Source organism: Glycine max, chromosome 8 (genome assembly GCF_000004515.6).
Source record: "Glycine max cultivar Williams 82 chromosome 8, Glycine_max_v4.0, whole genome shotgun sequence".
Lineage (NCBI taxonomy): Eukaryota > Viridiplantae > Streptophyta > Magnoliopsida > Fabales > Fabaceae > Glycine > Glycine max.
In genome coordinates, this window is record NC_038244.2 from 36,353,779 (window position 1) to 36,373,508 (window position 19,730).

The following is a 19,730-nucleotide window of genomic DNA, read 5'->3' on the forward strand; positions in this document are numbered from 1 at the left end:
CTGTACTCTTGCATGTACATGTACTTTTTTGTATTGTTGTGCTGCACAATTTTTCTTTCTTAGAAGGTTTTGGTGCACACTACACAAACATATATAACTGTATCTTATCTTGTTAACAACTCCAGTGAGTTAAAGTGCTAACTAACACCATAAACTTCATTTTTTATACTAAAATGAAATTGTGTGGAAGTGGAATTGTCTTAGCTCTTAGGCATTTATGCACTTCAAGACTGATACATGCAAAGGTTTTGATTCTTTGCAATGCTCTGATGCTAATGATGTTGGGGTGTCAATAAATATTAGATGGGGGTATCAATGTTCACCTGTATGGTTTTCATGTTATGTTTGTTTCCTTCAGATGGCCATCATACTCTAATCCTTAGGTTGCCCTTCTATTGTAAGAGACATCTGTCATTCTGTTGCCTTGTATGCTAGGAACATATGGCATCTTAAGCTAAAACAACAGTAATTTTGTATTGTTCTTATTGCTTTTATTATTATTATTATTATTATTATTATTGTCAGCATATTGCTCTAATTGCTGATTGATATTTTCATTTGTACTTTGTTAATTTTTACTTAGGATCTTGGTTTTGGCATACTCATGGAGACTCAAAATCAATCAGATCCTGCAGGATTAAAAAGGATGCTTCCTCCACCGCCTGGAAGTTTCCAAGACCGTGAAGACCTTATTAAACATGTTCGTGATTTCGGAGCTAATCAAGGATATGTTGTCACCATCAAGAAGTCCAGAAAGGATAGAAGAGTCATCCTTGGCTGTGACAGAGGAGGTGTCTATCGTAATAGACGAAAAATTGATGAAAGTAAGCGCAAAAGGAAAGCAACTTCACGCCTTATAAACTGTCCTTTTGAAGCCATAGGTAAAAAGGAAGATGATGCATGGGTACTTACTGTAAAAAATGGAGATCACAATCATGAACCGTTGAAAGACATGTCAGAACATCCTTATAGTCGACGTTTCACTGAGGAAGAAGTTAGACAAATCAAACAAATGACTGAAGCTGGTATAAAACCTCGTCAAGTGCTTAAAGCTCTCAAGCATAGTAATCCTGAATTGCAGTCAACACCAAGGCATTTGTACAACCTCAAAGCAAAGATTCGTCAGGGAAATCTATCAGGTTTTACATCATTCTTCTGCTCCTTGTCAATCAGTTGATCTAGCAGCTAGAGTGCCATTGGTTTAATTTCTACAAAGTAGAAGTTTATATTGATATCATTATGATAACTTTAGATAATTGTTGTGAGGAGTAATTTTTGCTACCCCAGAACTGAAATGTTAGTTTGCAAGAGTAAAAAACTTAAATTGATTTTGAATTCTTCATATATTTTTTGTTGGAGTTGATTGTGTTGACAATAATTTGTTATTAGTTGTTCTTTTATGAGCCCACACAGAAATACAGAATTATGCCACTTTGTGGCTGGTTATGTATTATATATGTTAATTGTTATGCTTATATATACCTTTTAGCAAAGCAAGACTCTGAAAGAATTATAACAGAAAGAGAATCAAGTTATTGCTCCACTATATAACTGGGAATCAGCCATTTCTAACAATTGATTGGTTAGGGATATCTAGAAGTGGGAATTCTTAATAATTTCTTTTTAGAAACTGGCATATAATGATTTCTTCGAGTTAAGAAGAGGTTTATTTGGTTTTCCTGTTCTTTTTTGTGGGTGATAAGGCAAAGTTCTCTGTTGATAAAGAGTATTTGATACTTGAGTGCAATATGCTAATTGTATTTTCGCTAGTCCTTACTGCACTGTCAAAATGGTTGTAGAAAAACTATACTCTCAACATAACTATGCTTAACTATATCTTGCAGAGAAAACATTTAAGTCATGGAGACCAAATAGATCTATCCATGTTGAGATAAACAGTAATTCATCTGATGGTTCATTAAACCGAAACTATCAGCTGGTAGGGTTGAAAGTCCAAGGACAATATTTTTACTCTATATATTGTTTATATATTTATCTTTCTCTTTCTTGTTAATCATAATTATCAAACAGTGAATTTATGACCTTTTTTATTGGTATGTAGCTGAAGGTCTCAAATTTTATTGGGGGGAAATTTGTAGATTCTCAGGGTTCTGTAATCATTGATGTTATAAATCCCGTAAGTTGATATGTTTTTCAATGATATTTGCTTGAAATTTTCTTAGCATTGTGATGGTTTATGTAAAAAGTAATTTGAATATTTATCTTTACTCAGGCAACGCAAGAAGTTGTATCTCAAGTTCATTTAACTATATATGAAGAGTTTAAAGCTGCAGTTAGTGCAGCCAAGCAAGCTTTTCCTTCATGGAAAAATACTCCTATCACCACTCGTCAACGCATTATGTTTAAACTTCAGGAGCTTATCCGCAGAGATATTGTAAGGATATTGCTATTGAAACAGCAATGTTTTTTCTTTTTTTTTTTTTATCAAACTTTGGATTTGATGGGAGGGATACTTTTTCTTATTTAAGGATAAGCTTGCCATGAACATCACCATAGAACAGGGCAAGACATTAAAAGGTGCAAAAAGAGATGTGCTTTATGGTTTAGGTTAGTTTCTTTTCCTCATTTACTGTGAAAAGCACATGTTTCTCGCTAAAATTCTGTGTATTTGTTTTCATAGTTATTTCAAAATGAAGTAATGAATTTGCTATCTTTTCTACAGAAGTGGTGGAGCATGTTTGTGGGATGGCAAACCTGCAAATGGGGGAATTTGTCCCCAATGCCTACAATGGGATTGATACGTACTGCATTAGAGAGCCCCTTGGAGTTTGTGCTGGAATATGTGCCTTTAACTTTCCAGCAACGATACCATTGTGGGTATGTCTTTCATGCTAGACCTTCTGATTTGTAGTTATTTTCAAGATTCATTTCACTTCATTTTTTTGTAAATGGAGGAGATAACTTTGTTATGCATATAGAGTCATAGACATGCTCCTTTGTGTAGGAATGGATCCTGAAATTAACTGATTGGGAGAGGGGGTTATCCTGTGTTTACTTTTTGTAGAAAAACCTCGTCATTAAACAATTAGATGAATAGTAAACTGTCAGGATATAAGGAGGAGAGATTAGTTAGTTAGTTAATATTTGATATAAGTAGGAGAAGGAAGAAGGATTCATTTAGATGTGTTGTCATTTCTAAATTGAGCATTAGCTGTTGTCATTTCTAAATTGAGCATTAGCTCTTTGTGAAGGGAGAGAACCCTTGGAGGATAGATTCCTGTCCTATTCTTTGTTATTTTCATCCTATTCAATAAAACCTTTCTTTTCTTTCCCATTTCTATTCTTGGTTCCAAACAATTGGTCTGACATGCTATATCCAAATCCCGAGAAGAAACTCCCCAATTTGTTGCCGAAGAAAAAGAAATAGAGACTTCCAGAGTGTTCTTGAAAGACAAGACCAACAAACAGTCTATCTGAGCTTTAAGAAAATGTTGCAGTGGTTGGTGAAGAAACAAGAAACCAAACTAGCGCTAGATGGGTCATGGAAGGAGGCATTTGTGAAGCATCATTCTTGCAAGACTGACATTTTCTGGAGGCTGATCCCTATCCCGAGGACAAGAACAACACGGAGGGAATGTGGTGAAGTAGAGGCTATCTCTTGGACAAGAAAGGTGGAGTGACCCACCTTTGCTGGAAGCATAAAAGGGGGAATTAACTCAAAGGGTAGTAGTGATGGTGACCGATTGCAATTCTTGAAGTCAGAAATTAGAAGTAAAGAGGAAGGTTTAGTGATCAAGAACCACACCTTGTTGGGCAAAGAAACCAAAAGTGGAGCAAATAAAGCAAGAGAAACACGGATTAAATTAAAATAGTTACATGGGAGGAAGAAGTTGATCCATCAAGGGAAAGGGAGAAACACGTGGAAAATAGATTGGAGAATGTGGACGGAAAATACCATTTTTAGGATAACCTAGTAGTAGAGGAGATTGAGAGGAAAGTTGATGGTGGAGATGCAACCAAGGCTTATTGTTTTCAAAACCCAGATTTCAGAAAAAGCTTATTACAATGAAACAATAATCACTGTTGGATCCAGATTTGACATGAATGTGGGTGGAACATCAATGGTGTTGGACTCTAGGAATTCAAACTTGCTGGGTGAGCCTTTATGGTTGAACTTTGATGTTTCAGTGGTTGATAGCATGACAATGGAGCCAAGGGAGAAGGAAGGTATAGAATTGAAGGTCGGGGGGCAATAATGAGCAACTCAACTCCACTCCATGAAGCATGAGGAGAATGTCCAGGAGAGTGGATGGCCTGCCCTTGGGCAAGAAAGGTGGAGCTACCCACCTTTGGAGGGACCAATTCTTTGAGATAGGTCACTTAGCTGGAAAAACTCTTGGATGTGCACTTGACGAAGCCTTTGGAGGAAGCATAGGAAGAAGCAAATACAGTGACAAAATCAAAACATGATCCAGTGATATAGATGCTTGAGGTCAAGAATATGGTGGAGGAGATTAGGGCAAAAGATGTGTGTGGATATATAACCATTGTTCATGGTTTCTACGATGCAGTTAAAGCTGTAAAAAAATGGCCCAGTCCGATGGGCCAGCTCGGGCTAGGCTCTTTAATTAGTGACTCAAAAAGAACTGGGCCCATATGGCTTGGTATGATGGACCAAATGGAGCAGGCAAGGCTGCTGAAATGCAGCTCAAAAAGCTATCGGGCCTATTTGGCCCAGTGTATATTTTTTCTTATAAAATACATATAAATTAATGCAAAAAAGAAAATGGGTCAGACAGGCCAGCAAATCAATGGTCGATATGAAAATCGTCTCAAACTGTTTTTCACACATTCGCCTTCCAGGCGGTGCTAGGTCAGGCGGTTCATTTTGACAACTCTGCCTAGAGTAAACTATGGACATCTGGAGGAGAAAGAGGCAACGGCTAAATTGGAATTCTATAATGTGGGTCTAAGTTTTCATCTGATGAGCCAAACCCAAGTGAGTTTTAATAATTGAATTCATGGAAAAAGAAAGGTTAGGAATGTCGGTCAGCCAATTTCATTTTTTTGAGCTAATGGGCCAAGCCCAAACCTATGGGAAAAGCACTATAGGCTGAAATACAAAATGGGTGTTGAATTTCATCTTAAAACCAATTGGCATCAAGTGAAGTTGACCAATTGAGAAATAAGTTGCGTCTCAAGAATTGAGGCAGACAATGTGGAACCTTCCAACAATGGGTCATATGCGATGCTCAACCAAATGGGCATAGTTGTCTATTCTTGGTTTGTAACATAAACCCATTGGATAATAGTATGTATTGTTGCTCCTATAGTCTTATTCATCTGAACCCTTTCATCCTTGAACTCCTATCTTTTACATTAAAATTTGTCTATGCTAAGCTTTTGCAAATTACATGCATTGGTTGTATGTTTCTAATAAAATTATTTCCTTAATTTTTCAGATGTTCCCTATTGCAATTACATGTGGCAACACTTATATTCTTAAGCCATGTGAGAAAAATCCAGGTATAACTTAAAAAAGGAGATTAAGAACTGAATAATATTTTTTTTAATAATCAAAATTGTGCAATGAGGGTCATTGTTGACAGCTGTATGTACTTTTATTTAAAATTTGAATTTCAAACCCAGATTATTCAATAAGATTTGGTTGAAAGCTGAGTTACTTGATTCCATTGTGGAGATCAGAGAAGAAAAGTTGTTTAGGACTTAAAGTTATTATATAGATAATGGAATCAATTATGTTTTATTCGATAGGATGTTGGAAGAATAAAGCCTCATCATTACTAAACTCAATCTGATGGCCTATTGCTTAGACTTTGTTGAATATTGTTTTATTTTTTGGTATCTTGCTCTGCTTATAGAGAGACAGTAGGGTTAGGTTATTTGTGTGAGTTGTCTCTCTCCTCTCTTGTACTATATATATATATGCCATTTTGAAAGCAATAAAGTTAAGCTAAGTGAGAGAACTTTTCCTCACTAAATATCTCTAGCTTCAACTTGGCATCAGAGCCAGGTTCACCCAGCGTCGCTGTCCGCGCCGCCTGTCCGCCGCCGTTTTTCTCCGACGACAACAGGGTTTGGTGTGCCTCGAGAAGCGTAACCTAACCCCACAATTCGCGTGGTCAACCGGCCATTCACGCGCCGTCGTCGTCCACCGCTAGTTCTCGCGCGTGGCCGCCACGCGCCACCCTCCCGGCGTCGGACTCCTGCCACACCGACGCCATTCGACTCGTCGGACCCTTCTGAGCCCATTCCAGCCTTCATTTTCCAGTTTTGACACTTGGAACGTGTCGACCTGGTTCTTCTCCCATTTTCTCCGCTAGGGTTTGTGTTTTTTGAGTGGAAATGACTTCGTCTAGACCTGTGCTCTCCTTCTCTGGAACTCCAACCATCACAACAACAAAACTCAATTGGAAGAATTATTTATCTTGGTCTGCCTCAGTGGAGCTGTGGTTTCTCGGCCAAGGCCACCACGACCACTTGGAGAAAAGTGTTGATGCTGTCCCAAATGATAACAGACCTGTGTGGGAAAAGCTGGATTATCAACTCTGCTGTTTTATGGCAATCAATTGAGCCAGATGTTTTGGAGATCCTTAGATCATTCAAAACATGTCGTTCTTTCTGGAAAAAGGCCCAAGATATCTTTGCCAATGACATCCAAAGTCTGTTTGATGCGACTATGAAGGTTACGGCTCTCAAGCAGACCAACCATGACATGATTGCACATATGGGAAAAGCTAGGGCTGCTGTGGAAGAGCTGAAGAGGTTCCTTGTGGCTGACTCATTGGAGGAAGTGAATAAAAAGCTGGATAAATTTTACATGGTTCTTATTTTGAGGTGCCTTCACTCAGGTTTTGATCACGTGCGTGATTAAGTTCTTGCTGGAGATCAGGTTCCTTCAATGGACTCTCTCATCACCAGACTTATTCGCATGCCTCATGTATTGAAGGATGAAAATCTTGCTGATGTTGTGGAAACCTCAGCCATGATTGCATCTCGTGGGAGAGGGGGAGGTCGCAACAATAGAGGAGGTCATGGTGGAAGAGGTGGACATCCTTATTGCACTTATTGCAAGAAGATGGGCCACACTCAAGAGAATTGTTACTCATTGCATGGTTTTCCTGAAAAAGTAGCACAGGTGTCTAAGTCAGAGAAACCAGAGTCTAGATTCTCTGATGAGGAGTATCAGGAGTATTTGAAGCTCAAGTCAAAGAAATCTAGCAATCAAGTATCATCTTCATCGGTACCATGTTTCTCGACAGCTTGCATTTCTCAGTCCATTGGAAGTCCTAGTCCTTGGATACTTGACTCAGGTGCCTCTGATCATATCTCTGTTAACAAGTCTTCTTTTTCATCCATTTCTTTTCCAAAAATTTCTCACCTTGTTACCGTAGTTAATGGCTCCAAAGTTGCGTCTCAAGGAAGTGGTCAAGTCTCATTATCTCCTTCATTGAAATTAAATTCTGTATTATTTGTTCCTCAGTGTCCATATAATCTAATCTCATTAAGTCAGTTGACTTGCTCTTTAAATTGCTCAGTAACCTTTATCGCTAATTCTTTTGTTATTCAGGAACATGGGACAGGTCGACTGATTGGAGAAGGACGTGAATCACGAGGACTTTATTATTTAGAGTCCAGCTTTCCAGTGTCCTGTTTTGCATCCTCAAAGCCCAAGCTTTTGCATGATCGTCTGGGTCATCCAAGCTTATCAAAATTGAAAATGATGGTTCCTAATCTCAAGAATCTTAGAGTCTTAGATTGTGAGTCTTGCCAACTAGGAAAACATGTTAGGTCATCATTTCCTCAAACTGTACAAAGATGTAACTCTGCTTTCTCTACCATTCACTCTGATATTTGGGGACCAAGTAGGGTTACATCTTTTGATTTTCGGTATTTTGTAACCTTCATTGATGAATTTTTCAGATGTACTTGGGTTTATTTAATGAAAGACAGATCTGAACTTTTGCCTATATTCATGTTGTTCTTTAATGAGATTGAGAATCAATTTGGCAAATCAATTAAGATTTTCAAAAGTGATAATGCTAAAGAGTATTTCTCTCATGATCTCTCTTCCTTTTTATCTTCAAAAGGTATTTTGCATCAGTCTACATGTCCTCATACACCTCAACAAAATGGTATAGCAGAAAGGAAGAATCGTCATCTTCTTGAAACTGCACGTTCCCTAATGTTAAACTCTAATGTTCCTACCCACCATTGGGGAGATGCAGTACTTACTGCTTGTTTCTTAATTAACAGGATGCCCTCTTCTTCTCTTGAAAACCAAGTTCCTCATTCGATTATTTTTTCTCATGATCCACTATTTCATGTTTCTTCCAAAGTGTTTGGTTGTACTTGTTTTGTCCATGATCTTTTTCCTGGCTTAGATAAACTTTTTGCTAGGTCAGTCAAGTGTGTCTTTTTGGGATATTCTCGTCTTCAAAAGGATTACAAGTGCTATCCTCCTATCACCAGACGATACTATATGTCTGCAGATGTAACCTTCTTTAAAGACACACCCTTCTTTTCACTTTCCATGGATCATTCCTCTTCTCTCCAGGAAGTTCTTCCAATTCCTTCTCATTGTCCTCCAGGTAATTCAGACCAAAATGTTAGGGTTGTCCCATCTTCTCCACCAAATTCACCTGAAGTCTCACATCAAAGCAGGACAAGGCAAGTTGGATCTACTGTACCTGAAGTTTCTTCTCGTGATCCACATCCTTCTTCAACCAGTCCTCAACTCATGGATCCTCCTTCTCCTTCCACTTCTTCGCATAATTCTGACTCAGACTGGCCCATTGCCATCAGGAAAGGTACTCGTTCTACTCGTAATTCCCATCCTATTTATAATTTCTTAAGTTATCACCGTTTGTCTCCTACATATACTTCCTTTGTTTTTTCATTGTCGTCACTCACTATTCCGTCTATTGTTCATGACGCACTTAATCATCTTGGATGGTGACAGGCCATGGTTGATGAAATGCAGGCTCTTGAGGATAATGATACTTGAGAACTTGTTCCCCTTCCTCCTGGCAAGACAACTGTGGATTGTAGATGGATCTATACTGTTAAAGTTGGGCCCAATGGTGAGGTAGATCGGCTTAAGGCTCGCTTGGTAGCCAAAGGCTACACACAGATATATGGTCTTGATTATTGTGATACTTTTTCTCCTGTAGCCAAAATCACTTATGTTCGCCTGTTTCTTGCTATGGCTGCCATGCGTCACTGGCCTCTTCATTAGCTTGATATTAAAAATGTCTTCCTCCATGGTGATCTTGAGGAGGATATTTATATGGAGCAACCTCCTGGGGTTGTTGCTCAAGGGGAGTATGGTCTTATGTGTAAGCTTCACCGATCTCTCTATAGGTTGAAGCAATCTCCTCGAGCCTGGTTTGGCAAATTTAGTCATGTTGTTCAGCTTTTTGGGCTGAAACGAAGTGAAGCTGATCATTCTATATTTTATTGTCATACATCTCTTGGAAAGTGTGTTTATCTAATGATTTATGTTGATGATATAGTAATTACAGGGAATGACACTACTAAGATTGTCCAGCTAAAAGAACACTTATTCAGCCATTTTCAAACAAAAGATCTGGGACATTTGAAGTATTTTCTTGGTATTGAGGTGGCTCAATTTGAAGATGGTGTCGTGATCTCTCAAAGGAAGTATGCGCTGGACTAAATTGAATAAATGGGTCACCCACCATGTCATCCATGCACCAAGCCCAATAATGTTGGGCGTTAAAGGGTCTGTTGAGAAAAACTCAAATGCCACATCTGCTAGAGATAAGGCCACAATAGAGAATTTGAGAATGTTTAATTATGATGATTAGGGAAAAAAATAAGTTTTTAGGGAAAAAATCTTTTCTAAGGAGACTAAGGGGAGGCAAGCAATAAAAATTGTCTTTGTTTTAGCCATGCAGTTTTTACTCTCAAAGTCATGGCTCCTCTTGTCCAAGTGCTTTGTCTTGTTAATGTTGAAAGACATTTAGTCATGAGCTATATTTATGAAGCAATGGAGAAGGCCAAATAAGCAATTGTGATTTATGAAGTCTTTCAATAACAATGAAAGCAAATACAAAGATGTGTTTGCAATCATTGATGTTAGACAGAATTGTCAACTGCATTGTCCATCACTTGCGGCTTGTCACTTTTTAAACCCAGGGTTCTTCTATGCCAACCCAAAGTTGGATTATTTGGAGGTTATTGATGGGTTTGTAAAATTCCATCAGGAGGTTGGTGGCAAGTATAGGTGTTTATGAAGAGAGAGAATGAATAGAGAGAGTAGAGAGAGAAACTCTGGGTGGGTGAGAGTTAGGCGTAGAGGTGAGAGAGCTGAGAGCACACATCTAGGTACCGGAGAGAAGTCCCGACGGGACTATGTCGAGACCAGAGGAAGAGTCGAACAGCAAGCTACCAAACTAAACTGGAGGGATCGCGAAGATATTTCATCATTTTACTTCACAAGGCTCGCGGATGATATCACTGAGACTGAGTTATGGCAGCATTTCAAAAAATGGGGAGATGCCAGAGAAATCTTCATACCCAGACGACGGAACTATCAAGGCAGAAGGTTTGGTTTTGTGCGATTCAAAGGGGTATCAGATACCAGACACTTGGCAAACCAGCTGGACAAGATTGCCATTGGTGGACTGAAACTGTACGTGAACGTTCCTAAGCATAACAGAGAAAGGCAAGCACAGGATTATACATGGAGACAATCTCAGGTAGAAGCAGAAACCCAACGAACAACTTACGACCTCCAAAAGCAATTGCTATCCTACGCGGAAATCGTTAGACGTAAAGGCAACACTCAGCGACAATCAAAGGGCATTCCTCGCAATTTTCAAGGTTCTGACAACCCCAGTTCATCAATACACTTGGAATTAAGTGCAGAAGATACTAAATGGTTGGAGGAGGCGTGGGTAGGGCGTTTGAAGAACCCAGCCATGTTCGACAGGGTGGAGGACGACCTTCAGTGGGAGTTGGGCTTTGACATTTCTCCTAAATACCTAGGGGACGACCTAGTGCTCTTTCCGGAACTGAGTAAGGAGGGAGCAGAAGCAATCATGAATGGCAGAGCTCACGGGAACGAATCTTTCTTTCACTCGTTAGAGAGATGGAACCCAAGCATTCGCACCGGAAACAGGTTGGTGTGGATCCAATGCTGGGGAATTCCAATCCAAGCATGGGATAAGAAGCACATAGGGAAGATCGTCGCGGTGATGGGGGAACTGATGAATGTCGACGAGGACGTAATTGTTAAACGGCGACTGGACAGAGCCAGAGTGCTCATCAAAACTCCATGGAAGCCTATGATCAAACACATCATAGATGTCCATATCAGCGGCGACATCTTCTCTGTGCATGCTATCGAGGAGTGCGGTGTGACCACATGCGATAACCATAGTAGCGACAGTATTTACCAAGGCTCGTCGGAGGAGACTGCATCTGATGATGAAAGCTCCTTTCGCCTACGGTCTCCAGCTCCGTCACACCAAGCTGCCGCCGCCGACGACCAGGGACGCGACACCGCCACTGGCCATCACCTACTACCCGCGGAAATTGTCGATGCCGGAAAATGGTGGGGCAACGTTTTACACAGCGGTCAATCCGTGGAAGACGAACGTCCGCGAGTTAACAACAGTGACTCGCGGGTATTGACTACTGGTAAAACCAAACAAACGGTCAACTCAAGCCCCGAGGAAGATGACATTAATGAGGCCTGTGAGAATCACCAGCTGACCATCCATGACCTTCGTGATTGTAAATTCCACGAAAATAGCATGAGAGAGAAGGGAGAGTCCAGTGGAATTCAAAAACAAGTGCTGGTGCATCCACGTGACTATGAAGATGACACACCTCTAGCGGGGAAGAGGGATGTATATCAGAAGCAAGGGGGAGCTGATGTGGCAAATAAAAAAGGGGAAAACAAAGATAAACAGCCCAATGTGCAATATGGGCCTCAATTGGGCCTTACAAGCCACTCATTTTATGAGTCTGAAACAAACTCGGGCCACACTCCACTAAACCATGTGGAAAAGGTTAATACATGGCAAGTTTACTCCCGAGGGAGCTGGTCAAAAACAAAGAACTGCTTGGGTGCAATCCAAAAGAGAGACAATTATGCTGTAGACATTGATAAATATTCACATGGCAGAGATACAGCACAGATTACTGACATAATTTCTAGTGGGGATGACACGAATAAGGAGATAAATGCAGTCCTAGAAATTATTTCAGCACATCATCAACAGGCAGCTAAGATGTGGTCAATGATCAAACAGTTGGGGGTAACAATGGAGAATGAAAAAGAAGACCAGGAAACCAGAGTCATAGAACAAATTAGATGCATGGAGGACAGAGATAGTAGAGAGGCTGAAAGGTTGGGAGTCATGACAAATAACCCATGAATATAGTGTCTTATAATGTTAGAGGGCTGGGGAGGGGGTGAAATGGGCAGCAGTGAGGAGGTTGATAAAGGAAAATGTTGATTTTATTTGTCTTCAAGAAACTAAGAAAGAGAGCATTGATAAAGGCATGTGTCAGGCTATTTGGGGGAGTGCTGATGTTTCCTGGGAATTGCAACCTGCTACTAACTCAGCAGGTGGCATTCTCTGCATGTGGAACAACAATGCATTTAAATTACAGAACAAGGTTGTTGGTAATGGCTTCATTTTTCTGGAAGGGGAGTGGACCAAAGAGGCACAACAAGTGAAAATCATTTCCATTTATTCACCATGTGATATGCACAACAAAAGAATCCTATGGGAGTCAGTGAGGCAGCTGAAAGCATCATCCCAAAAGGGGTTATGGTGCGTGTTAGGTGATTTTAACAGCATAAGAGCACCAGCAGAGAGAATTGGCACTAGTGACAGGGGATCAGGCGTCAGCAACATTAAAGAATTCAATGACTGGATTGATGATTTGGAGGTTCTGGAGATACCTTGCCTGGGTAAACAATTCACCTAGTTTAGGCCAAATGGGGAGTCCAAAAGCAGACTAGACAGGTTCTTAGTCTCCCCTGAATGGCTGGATAAATGGCCTGGAAGTTTGCAGCTTACCTTACCAAGGAACTTCTCAGATCACTGTCCTATTCTCCTCAGAGCCAAGTCTGTTGACTGGGGTCCTAAATCTTTTAGGATCTTAGACTGTTGGCTCACAGATAAATCATTCAAAGCAACTGTTCTTCAAAGCTGGAAGTCAGATCAGCCACATCAGCCAGTAGGATGGGGAGCTTATATTTTAAAAGAAAAATTCAAAAGGTTAAAGATAAGGCTAAAGAAATGGAATCAAGAGCAGTTTGGAGATACATTCAAAAAGGTCACAAAGCTGGAATCAGATTTAAATAAACTGGAGGAGGACTCAATGCATAGACAGTTAACGGAGCAAGAAAAATTGGAGAGGAAGCAGCTATAGGAATCTCTTTGGATTGTTGCCCAACCCCATGAATCCTTACTTAGGCAGAAATCCAGATCAAGATGGTTAAAAGAAGGCGATTGTAACACACGTTTTTTCCACCTATTGATGAATGCTAACCGAAATAGAAATTCTATCAGGGGGGTATTCATTGATGGTTCATGGACTGATGACCCACACAAGGTGAAGGAAGAGGTGAAATCATTTTTCTTCCATAGGTTCCAAGAACCAATTGGTCAGCGACCCAAGATTGATGGAATCAGGTTTAAAACTGTTAATCAACAGCAGAATATTGAGCTTGTAGCACCTTTCATGGAGGAAGAAATTCAGAAGGCAATTTGGGAATGTGGCAATGATAAAAGCCTGGGTCCTGACGATATGAATTTTAAGTTCATCAAGCAGTTTTGGGACACTTTAAAGCCTGATATCCTGAGATTCATCCACGAATTTCATGTTAACGGGGTTTTTCCTCGAGGATGCAATGCTTCCTTTATTGCATTAATCCCTAAGGTGTCTGATCCACAACACCTAAATGAGTATAGACCCATTTCTTTAATTGGGTGCATGTACAAGATAGTCTCCAAATTGCTTGCCAAAAGAATGAAGAAAGTCTTGCCTACCATCATAGATGAAACACAATCTGTGTTCATCGAAGGCAGACATTTACTGCAAAGTGCCTTGATTACCAATGAGATAATTGAAGAAGCTAGAACAAGTCACAAATCATGCCTTGTCTTCAAAGTAGATTACGAGAAAGCTTATGACTCCATATCCTGGGATTTCTTGTTATATATGCTGAGAAGGATGGATTTCAGACCCCAGTGGGTTAAATGGATCGAGGGATGCATAAAATCTGCCTCAATCTCAGTTCTACTGAATGGGAGTTCTACTACTGAGTTCCTTCCTCAAAGGGGACTAAGGCAAGGAGACCCACTAGCTCCTTTCCTTTTTAACATTGTGGCGGAAGGATTAACGGGGCTGTTGAGGAAAGCAATGGAAGAAAATCTGTTCAAAGGTTACCTGGTGGGGAATGATGGTGTTAACATAAGCTTATTGCAGTACGCGGATGATACCATCTTTTTTGGAGAGGCAACCAAGGATAATGTCATAGCTTTAAAAGCTATTCTAAGGGCATTTGAACTGGTATCGGGGCTGAAAATCAATTTTGCTAAGAGTAGCTTTGGAGCTTTCGGGATTTCTGACCAGTGGAAGCATGATGCAGCAAAGTACTTGAATTGCAGTTGTTTGACTCTTCCTTTTATGTATCTCGGCATACCTATAGGGGCTAATCCGAGGCGACAACAGATGTGGAATACCATTATCCACAAATGTGAGAGGAAATTGGCAAAATGGAAACAACGTCATATATCATGGGGGGGGGGGGGGAGGAGAGTGACACTCATACAGGCTGTGCTAACACCAATTCCAATTTATCTTTTTTCTTTTTTCAGGGTGCCAAAATCAGTAGCGGATAAATTTATAAAGCTGCAGCGAAGTTTTTTATGGGGAGGAGGACTAGATTAAAAAAGGATTGCATGGATTAAATGGAAATCGGTATGTTTACCAAAAGAAAAGGGTGGCTTGGGCATCAAGGATATTGAAACATTCAACCTCGCACTACTTGAAAAATGGAAGTGGCAATTAATGCAAGAAAATGGTGAGCTGTGGACCAGAGTTCTGAAATTGAAATATGGTGGATGGAGGAACCTTGAAGAAACAGGAAACTCAGCAAAGCAATCTGTTTGGTGGAGGGATCTAAAACACGCTTTTAATCAATCACAACAGGGAGTGGTTATTCAAAATAACATGAGGTGGAAGGTGGGGGATGGAGAGAAAATTAGATTCTGGAAAGACAAGTGGATTAATCAACAGGAATCACTAGCAGAAAGGTACCCCAGGCTGTTTATCATATCCTCACAGCAGAATCACACCATTAGGCAGATGGGAATTCACAATGACAAGGGTTGGGAATGGAAATTTTCATGGAGAAGACTGCTTTTTGACAATGAAATTGATACAACCATCAATTTTCTTAGGGAGGTAGAAGGACAAAGCATACAGCAACAGCAAACTGACATTTGGGAGTGGCTAGGAGATCCATCAGGGAATTACTAAACTCGCAGCGCCTACAATCTGATATGGGAGGAAATTGCTGGTGGTCAGAAGGAGGATTGGAGTATGGAATTATGGAAGACGAAGATACCTAGCAAAATTGCGGTATTTGCTTGGAGATTATGCAGGGGCAGATTGCCCACAAAAGAGAATCTGCGTAAAAGACACATGCAAATCAACAATATGCTTTGCCCTTTCTGCAATGGAGCTATGGAAGATGAATCTCACCTATTTATCCATTGCATCATAATCCAACCAATTTGGTGGGAATCGATGTCATGGATGAATATCAAAGGTGCTTTCCCTTTCAACCCGAAACAGCACTTCATGCAGCACATCTCTATCCAGATCGAAGGATTAAGGGCTAAGCGATGGAGGTATTGGTGGTTGGTGGTAACATGGTCTATATGGAAGCTTAGAAACAGAATTTTGTTTGCAAATGCAGAATTTGATACTAATCAGCTTTTTGAAGATGCTATCTTTATAGTTTGGACTTGGCTTAGACAATTTGAGAAGGACTTCACAGTCCACTTTAATCAGTGGTCAAGCAATATTAGACAAAGTTTTTTGTTTATGTAGAGGGAGTGCACATAATTCAGCAATACTTGTACACCACACAAGTAGATCTATTTGACTACTTATGTACTACATATAATAGTCCATACCTTTGTAATTAGTACCTCTGGTACTTTATTTCAATATAATATATTTATCTTTGCTGATAAAAAAAAAAATGTGTGCGACAATAGTTGCCAATATATAAGAGCAGGGGTGGTCTTTTTAGTTTTCATTTTGCAAAATCAGAAACAAAAAACACAATTTCTAGTGAGAAACTAAGAATACAACTCCTAATCTCCTAGTAATTTAAGTTTTTTAACTATGTTTAGATTTTAAGTTACACTCATTGGTTTTGTAGCTCTGGTGGGGAATGAATGGTCACTCAATTCCATATTTGCAAAAGCTAGCAATTGAGATTTTGAGCTTGACATATATTGCATTGGGATGTGAATGAAATTGGAGTGTATTTGGCCAAGTAATAATCATAACTCGTAAATCACTATTATTTTTGTTGAAAATCAGGATAAAATAATATACATTTATTAATAGTAGGAAAGTAGGATATGTTGGAAAGTAGAATGCGATTTTGAGGAAACAAAATATCTTCTCTTTATTAGTATTTATTGTAATGACCACTATATAACAGAGCATCCGCTGTGTACTCTAACACACGGTTTTCAGTCAACTATACCTACTTTTAACATGGTATCTAGAGCCTAGCAGAGGGATTACAAAAATTGGGCCTCACTGGGGACCTATTATCCTTGGTGGACCCTTCTGATCATTGTCCTTTTGGTGACTAGTTTTACACTTACCGACGACTTTTCCAACAGCCACCGGCGACTGTTCAAATTGGGCGAAGATGGAGAAGACTATCTTCGACTCACCTTCGCCCAATCTGTCCAGATCCAACCAGCACACACCCATCAATCTCTGCACACTCGCATCATCCTTGATGCGCCAAACAGCAACGCCCACTGGCATGTGACAGCATGTTAGCCACCGTTTCAGGGTGTGCTTTCAGCATGGAGGTTGCCACCCCCACGCGACCGTACCCCTGCAATCTTGCTCCAATCGGAGCTCTTTTGACAAAGATCCCTCTTTTACAACATAATTTGGTTGTTTTGTGGTTTTTTGGTACACGTTTTTTGTCAATGTTTGACGATGGCTCCTACACAACATCACCTTCTGCTTGCTGATGACAATTCAATGTGCTATCATCAAAACCAACACATTCCCAACATCTTCATTATTATCATCCATCTCTTATACTAACCACTTATTTCACTAATTAATGTCATTGAGTGCAATTGGATCAATTTCGTGTCTAAGATGATTGTTGGAAAAGCCACCTAAATTGTGGTCACCCCTAGATAGAGGGTTGAAAGTCCCACATGATAGGCAAAAGAGGACATGTTGAAGTCCCACATTGACTAAAGATAGTGTCGAGATAAACTATATAAGTGAGGAGAAATTCTTACCTTACAAGCCGGTTTTGTAGGTTTGAGTTAAACTCATAACTCACTTTCTGACATGGTATCAGAGCCTATCCTAGATGGGTCCCTGTGTCTATCACGCTCTAGGCAGGTAGCCTTGAGCATGAGGGGGGATGTTGAAAAAATCACCTAAATTGTGGTCACTCCTAATAGAGGGAGTGTGTTGAAAGTCCCCCATGGTGGGTAGCTGTGGGCAAAAGGAGACATGTTGAAATCCTACATTGACTAAAGATAGTGCCAAGATAAACTATATAAGTGGGAGCAATCCTTACCTTACAAGCCGGTTTTATAGAATTGAATTAGGCTTATAACTCACTTTTTGGCAATATGTCTTTATTTGAGTTGTTGATTATATTAGACATAAATCAAATCATGCAACTTTTTGTGGTCAAACATATTTCTGTTAAATGAATCTGCAACACAAATATAATTAAAGTGTTAATTAGTTTCATCCTATAACAATAATAGGCTTCACCATAAAAATAGATTAAAAATTGTTTAGAAAGATAAAACAGAGGCATTTGACTGAAACCATGTGTTAGAGTACACAAAGGATGCTCTATTATATAATGGTCATTATAATAAATGCTAGGAATGAGAGCATATTTTGTTTCCTCAAAATCATATTCTACTTCCCTAATATTAATATATGTGGTCATTATTTTATCCTAATTTTCAACACTCCGCCTCAAGCTAGAGCTTACTAAGCTCTCAGCTTGTTACTAGAAAATTTATCCCCAGCTAGTAAATAAAAACATAAATTGCCACATTTGAAAGACAACTCAGGGGTGCTGGCGAAGTTGGAAAGTATTGCTAGAAAGATAACATTGCTAGAGAGCTGGAATGACTATCAGCCTAAGAAGATTTATGGCGAGCAAAGCAAGTTTCAAGAACTACATTTGGAAGCTTCAAACCAATATTAGTGGAGACCCAAAATTATTTAAACTTGAAAGAGAGGAAATCATCATAAATAGCCACGGGAAAGGAAAACAATGGCAAAAATGCACCAGCGAAGCACAGAAAAGTCATTGAAAAACACACTAAAAAACGACAGCAGCAAGATAGGAGTCTAGAGCCAGAAAATGAGTGGCAAGTAGAAGGCAATTGCTGGAAAACATGCCGGAAAAGGAAGGTGGCAGGACCAGAAAGTCCTTTAATGCTTTGAGGGTTGGAGAGCCTAGAATCCATATTAGGCGAGAAATGTCAAGAAAAGAAAGGAATCATAAGTGGTGTTGCAACTGTCAGAGCTTCTAAGGAAGGCCCAGGTGCAACTTCAACCTCAAAAGGGAAGATAAAATGGGTGGAGATGAAGAATTGGAATTAGAGGAGAATTCTGAAGAATCATTTAATTTTCAGGAATTTGAAGGAGAGTAAGAGGGATATGCCTCATTAGATGGCTAAGAAAGCAATTACGTTGGGGTTGAAGAAGAGGATTAGACATTTACTTTGTGTTTGTATTATTGTTTTTATCATATTTTTGGTATTTTGAAGCCTTGAACTTGATGGTTTTTTCTTTTATCATTTTGTTGTTATTTAAAGTCTAAAACTTGATGGTCATAAATAAGGCTCACTATTTAAATATGAGACTTGTGATATTTACTATCTATTTAGTTTATGGTTCTTGAGATATGTTGCTACTTTTGTGACTTTTCCTTATTTATTTCTGCCATTTGTACTAAAGTTTTATTTCTACACTGCAAATAAAAGCTAGCAGTTGGAAGGGGGGAGGAGCACTTAAATACTCCATCCAGCAGTCCATACTACTCAATGTGGGACTTAGGCACCCCATATTACCCAAGTCCCTATAAATGGCCCACTTACTTGATATGTCCCCTATATGTGTGTGTGTTTTGTCTGCCATGATGCCATTTGCCATATTTATATGGCGAATTTTTTGTTGACTTCCTTAATTCGTCATTTTCCATCCACAAATCTGGTCCTCTTGGATTAATTTTTGTTAGGAAGACCCACATTTTAAAGATGGAATCAGACTCTATCCTATATCCATTAAAGGACTGCTCACCATATTATTCATGCATCAAGCTCAAAAAGTGTTGGGTGAGAGGTGGTGTATTGGGAAAACTCCAAATCCCCATATCAGCTAGAGATAAGACTATATAAGTAGGGATCAACCCTCACCCATGAGTTAGCTTTTGGGATTGAGTT

At 39.6% G+C, this 19,730-nt stretch overlaps 1 protein-coding gene across 6 annotated transcripts in view; it reads left to right on the plus strand.

Moving 5' to 3' along the window:
* The window catches only part of LOC100796803 (methylmalonate-semialdehyde dehydrogenase [acylating], mitochondrial), a 30,231-nt gene that overhangs the window by 1,571 nt on the left and 8,930 nt on the right, over positions 1–19,730 (plus strand). For 3 of the 6 annotated variants that reach the window (XM_014779287.3, XM_026129730.2, XM_041018429.1), the window contains 7 exons: positions 584–1,139; positions 1,845–1,939; positions 2,063–2,137; positions 2,234–2,395; positions 2,490–2,568; positions 2,684–2,838; positions 5,424–5,487. In XM_014779287.3, the coding sequence (XP_014634773.1) occupies positions 605–1,139; positions 1,845–1,939; positions 2,063–2,137; positions 2,234–2,395; positions 2,490–2,568; positions 2,684–2,838; positions 5,424–5,487 (1,165 nt within the window). In that variant the 5' untranslated portion in view covers positions 584–604. Of the gene's footprint in view, positions 1–583; positions 1,140–1,844; positions 1,940–2,062; positions 2,138–2,233; positions 2,396–2,489; positions 2,569–2,683; positions 2,839–5,423; positions 5,488–19,730 lie in introns of those variants that run through there. The other 3 variants (XM_014779288.3, XM_014779289.3, XM_014779295.3) reach the window with 3 other exon arrangements.